Consider the following 4,684-nt stretch of genomic DNA (forward strand, 5'->3'; position numbering starts at 1 on the left):
CAATCCAGGGGGGTTGATAATTTTGTGGGTCTCCTGCTCATCATTCTTAAAACTAAAAGAAATTAGAAAATGAAAGGGATAGTTAAAGATGTGCAGCAGGGATGCCAGCTTTTTCAAATTTTCGTGAGGGCAACAAGTTAGTAATTGTTAACGTGAGCTACATGACATGAACAATTGCAAGAGAAAGGGTGTAGAGTGATAAAAAACTTCACTTTGAAACAAGTGGTAGGCAGTACTATATTATTCAATGTGCTCAGCTGAAGGTCACTTGGGCATTTACTTCCATCCAAAGCTAATAATTTAATACACATGATAAAGTCCCCACCAGCCTCATTTCTTTTCCTTTATTTCAAGTTTTCAACTTCTTCTCCCACATGTGTGTTGCCAATCTTTAAAAATCTTCCTATTAACCCTCTCTGACTATCCATTACTGCCACATAAATAACTCACATCTCACTCTCACATCTAGAGCTTCAAAACTCATTTGAAAAAAATAGAAAAAAACTTCCCACGTTCCTCACCAAGAAATCCAGAGATATGGGCAAGAAAATGAAGCTTCCCTTTCCTTTCAAAAGCACAGATATTGCAAGGCCTCCATGGCCTTGGTATTGTCACCAACAACCTAGAACCCTTTCTTTCAGAACCAACTGCAATGACAACATTTACAAGACCATGAACTCAATCTTCTTAGACACTGCCATTGAAGTGGTAGGCACAACCGAGTCTTGCTTCACTAACTCATCAGAGTCACCTAGCTTTTCAACCACCTCTGAAGACTCAGGAGTGGACCCGGTAGAGACAGTGATTCGAGGGTTAAGGTCACAAGAGAGGCTGTTTTTCAAGCCAGAAGAGACAAGTTCTATATTGGAAGAGGCAAAGGAAAGTGGGTTTCCATTCAAGGAAAGTGTGGCATTGTCAATGGATTCCCAAGACCCTTTTGTGGATTTTCGAAAGTCTATGGAAGAAATGGTGGAGGCTCATGGAGTGAAAGATTGGGAAGGCCTTGAAGAGCTTTTGTGTTGGTATTTGAAAATAAATGAAAAGAGCAACCATGGGTATATTGTTGGAGCTTTTGTTGATTTGTTGGTTAGTCTTGCGTTTGCTAATTCATCTTCTACTTGTAGTTGTTCTCATTCTCATTCTCATTCTCCTTCTTCTCCTTTATCTTTTTATACTTCTTCTTCATTTTCTTCTTCTACTACTCCTTGTGTTTCCTCATTAGAAGTTGAGGAAGATAGTGATAGCACTCCTTGTTTATCTTCATTATTAGAATGTGAGAAGGAGATCAAAGACAATGAAGATGATAGTTCTTCATCATCTTTTAATGTTTGATTTAATGTAAGGATACGTATGTATACCATTGTAGTTTTTTTTGAGAAATGAGACTTTTAACTTTTTTTGTTATGGAAGAAATTAGTTCTCTCTTTCTTTCTCTGTACACACGTGTAGAGAGATTGATGGTCTATGAAGGAAACACTCCCCATTCTATTGCGCATAATAAGAAAAAGCTAATGAGACATGGAAATTCCTAGTTTTAAGCTTGGTGTTCCATTTTAGGAAATCTATTTCATACTCTAAGACTAGTAAAAAATTAAAAATAGAAAACAAATAGTGAGTAGAATCTCTATTATTGCAAAAGACAAATTAAAAGTATTATTAATTGAGAAATTCGTTATTCATGAGGGTGAAATAAATAAAGTTCAATCATGAGCATTTTTAAGCACTTAAAGTTTAAAGTAGTGACTTTTTACTTTCTTAGATGTGACATGATATGATTAAACTAAAAATTGAAATGTCATCACTCAATTATTAAAAAAACCAATCACTCTAAATTATTAAATTTTAAGTTTTTAAGGATTAATATTGAATCATTAATCACTTAAAGTTTAAATTTTAAAAAATGTTATGTTCATGACATTTTTTTAATATTTTTTAAAAATAATTTCAATGGTAATTTTAGATTAAAACCCAAAAACAAAATGCCATTTAAGATTTGTTTTTTAAAAAATTTGTGATGTAGCGCTTCTCTTAAACTCTTATAACTATCATGTATTTGTACAATAATGATACTTGAGAAGCATGAAGTTGATACCCCAAAAAAAAAAAGAATGAAAATAAGCTTGGAAAAAGGAGCTTTGCTTAAACGGCATTCTTTCCGTTATAAATGGAATACTGGTTTCCATGTCTACAATTATGAGTTGCTTAGCGTAATTGAATATGCAAACAAAGAAAATGATCCAATGCAAACCATTTCACAGACTCACATGAGTATATTTTATTCTTAGTGCATAAGAGGAATATCATGTACCACACGGCATTATAGTAGTAACTCTAACTATAGTCTTGTGCTCGAGTTCTGACATCATGATTTTTTTTGAATCAAGGACCGTTGATTTTAAACTAGAAAGATAGTCATTATTATTTGGGTAAACATTTAAAAACATGATATTCCTTTATTTGTTTTTTTGGGTAAGTGTTTAAACTAGATAGTCATTATCGTATGATGGGTACAAATCCAGCGCAGAATTTTGGCGTGGTCCAAACACTCATTTCCTTGCATCTGCACCAATCTGCTGCAATGTCGTCGTTGCATTTATAAATTGTGAAATATTTATTTTTTGGGCTGAAATTAATCAAATATTGGGTCCATTTGGTTATATTTTCAATAATTTTTTTTTTTTTTTTGAAATTTGCTCGCTAAAAATAACAAGAAAAACTTAAAAACATATTGTTTTTAACGACTCTATTTTTCCTAACCTAAAAAAAAAGCATTTAATTATTTTGTTGAATCTTTTAGCTCGATAATTTTTTTTTTTTTTTTTTTTTTTTTTGAGCACGAGAGATAATTTTACAAAACAATGAATTTTTCAGTGTTTCATAACACAGTTAACCCCTTTCGTTAAAAAAAATTATAGTTAACCAATGTTTTTTCAATAATAATTTCATTTGTTGAAATTTGTTTGATAACACTTTTACACATTTTTTTTTTAAATTGTTTGAATTTTAAAATAGAAAGCAAGGTTTAAGAAAAAGAACCCAAACAGGTCCGTTATTTAAACACCAAAAAAAAAAAAAAAAAAAAAAAGGTCCTTTATCTCTAGATGACTACTTGAATATGGAATATAAATTCATTGTTTTGAGAGTAAAAAAAGAAACTACAAGTTTTATTTGGCATGCAAATTAAACCCCGCCTGCTATTCAGCTTTATACTGGCTACAAAAGCATTTAAATTTCTCTCTCTAGCAAACTAAATGTTGGAGAAAAAAACAAAAGGAGAACGTATAGGTAAGGAGAAAATAACAAGAAGATATGTAGTGGGTGGTCTGATGAATAGTTGAAATATTAAATTTGATGTGATCTTTAGCTAGAATATTACTGCCAAAAGATAGAACATATCTTCACCCAAATTTGGTGCAATATCTTCTCTTTTTTTACTTCCTTGGGTGCAAGGGAGGACTCACGTGTTTTTGATGAAAAAAAATCTTGTATTTGCGGGTCTCATGAAACCAATGTCTCATTGATAAATTGATTATATAAGTAAGACATTTAACTCGTGAGATCCGCAAAAATACTATCTTTTTTATAACACTAAATAATGATTTAGCTACTTTAGTAAAATCAAAACTAAATATCCTATCAGATTGTAGCATTTGACTTTGTATATGAAACTAAAATTTTTCCCTCTTCGGCTTTGTTTGGATGATATTGTTTTACCAACAAAGATAATGCACAACTTTTTATTAATATAATTGTACTTTTACACAATAAATAAAATATACCGATAGAAAAATAAATTTTTTTTTTTTAGAATCACAATAAATATAAAGCTGATAACTCAAGTATAATTAATTCTTTACTGCATTATAAGCCATTAAGGTTGTTTGAATTTTAAATCTAGATTCACAAGGCCTGGCATGAACGACACGCCAAGATGAATATCCTCAATAGTATTAAATCATGTATGATCTTCGCTTTTATGTATTTGTCTTTGGATTGTGGTGCATGTTTGCAAGTTCATAGTATCTTTCAATTTTTTTGATCCGTTACAACATGTAACATCTTACATGAATAAACATGAATGCAACAACCTATCAAAAAAAAAAAAAAAAAACGTGAATGCAACACTTTAATACATTATGTTTGTTTAATTGATTGAAATTTATTGGGCATTTGAATTTATACATAAAAACCCTTTTTTTGTTTAAATTGGTTTCTGACCAAATTAGATCTCATGATTTTCTCTTTAATCTTTATTGGTAACTAGGTTGTATCCTCTATATATACTCGGAATCATTTAATAGTAATGATATGATGGGGTGATCTTACCTAGGTAAACGAGGTGATCATCTCGATTTTTTTTAATGAGTATTATGAATGAATTGCTTGACACAAAAATTAAAATAAATGTTTGACTTAAAATTAGACTACAATTAGAAACTAATTTGAATTCGATTTGAATTTAAACATTTTTCCCCCTAAACCTCCATGCACCTTATATATGAAGAGATATCGGTTCAGTTACTTAGCATTAAAGGCCGCGTTACCATAATACTCCATAAAACAAATTAAACATATGATATAAGAACAAAGGAAATGTCAAAGCTCCACATTCGAGACTTGTTTTTGTTTAGCAATTAGCATAGATGCCTCTTAAATCTCTGAGCCGAGATTCTTGTCCGAGCGG

The 4,684-nt window shown here is 31.0% G+C and overlaps 1 protein-coding gene across 1 annotated transcript; it reads left to right on the plus strand.

The window, feature by feature from the left end:
- The first annotated feature begins 272 nt into the window (after positions 1–272).
- On the plus strand, positions 273–1,404 carry LOC126692227 (transcription repressor OFP13). The gene has a single exon (XM_050387752.1). The coding sequence runs from the start codon at positions 538–540 to the stop codon at positions 1,330–1,332; it is 795 nt and encodes a 264-aa protein (XP_050243709.1). The 5' UTR covers positions 273–537; the 3' UTR covers positions 1,333–1,404.
- The last annotated feature ends 3,280 nt before the right edge of the window (positions 1,405–4,684 follow it).

The sequence above is a fragment of the Quercus robur genome, chromosome 7 (assembly GCF_932294415.1).
Source record: "Quercus robur chromosome 7, dhQueRobu3.1, whole genome shotgun sequence".
NCBI classification, from domain to species: domain Eukaryota; kingdom Viridiplantae; phylum Streptophyta; class Magnoliopsida; order Fagales; family Fagaceae; genus Quercus; species Quercus robur.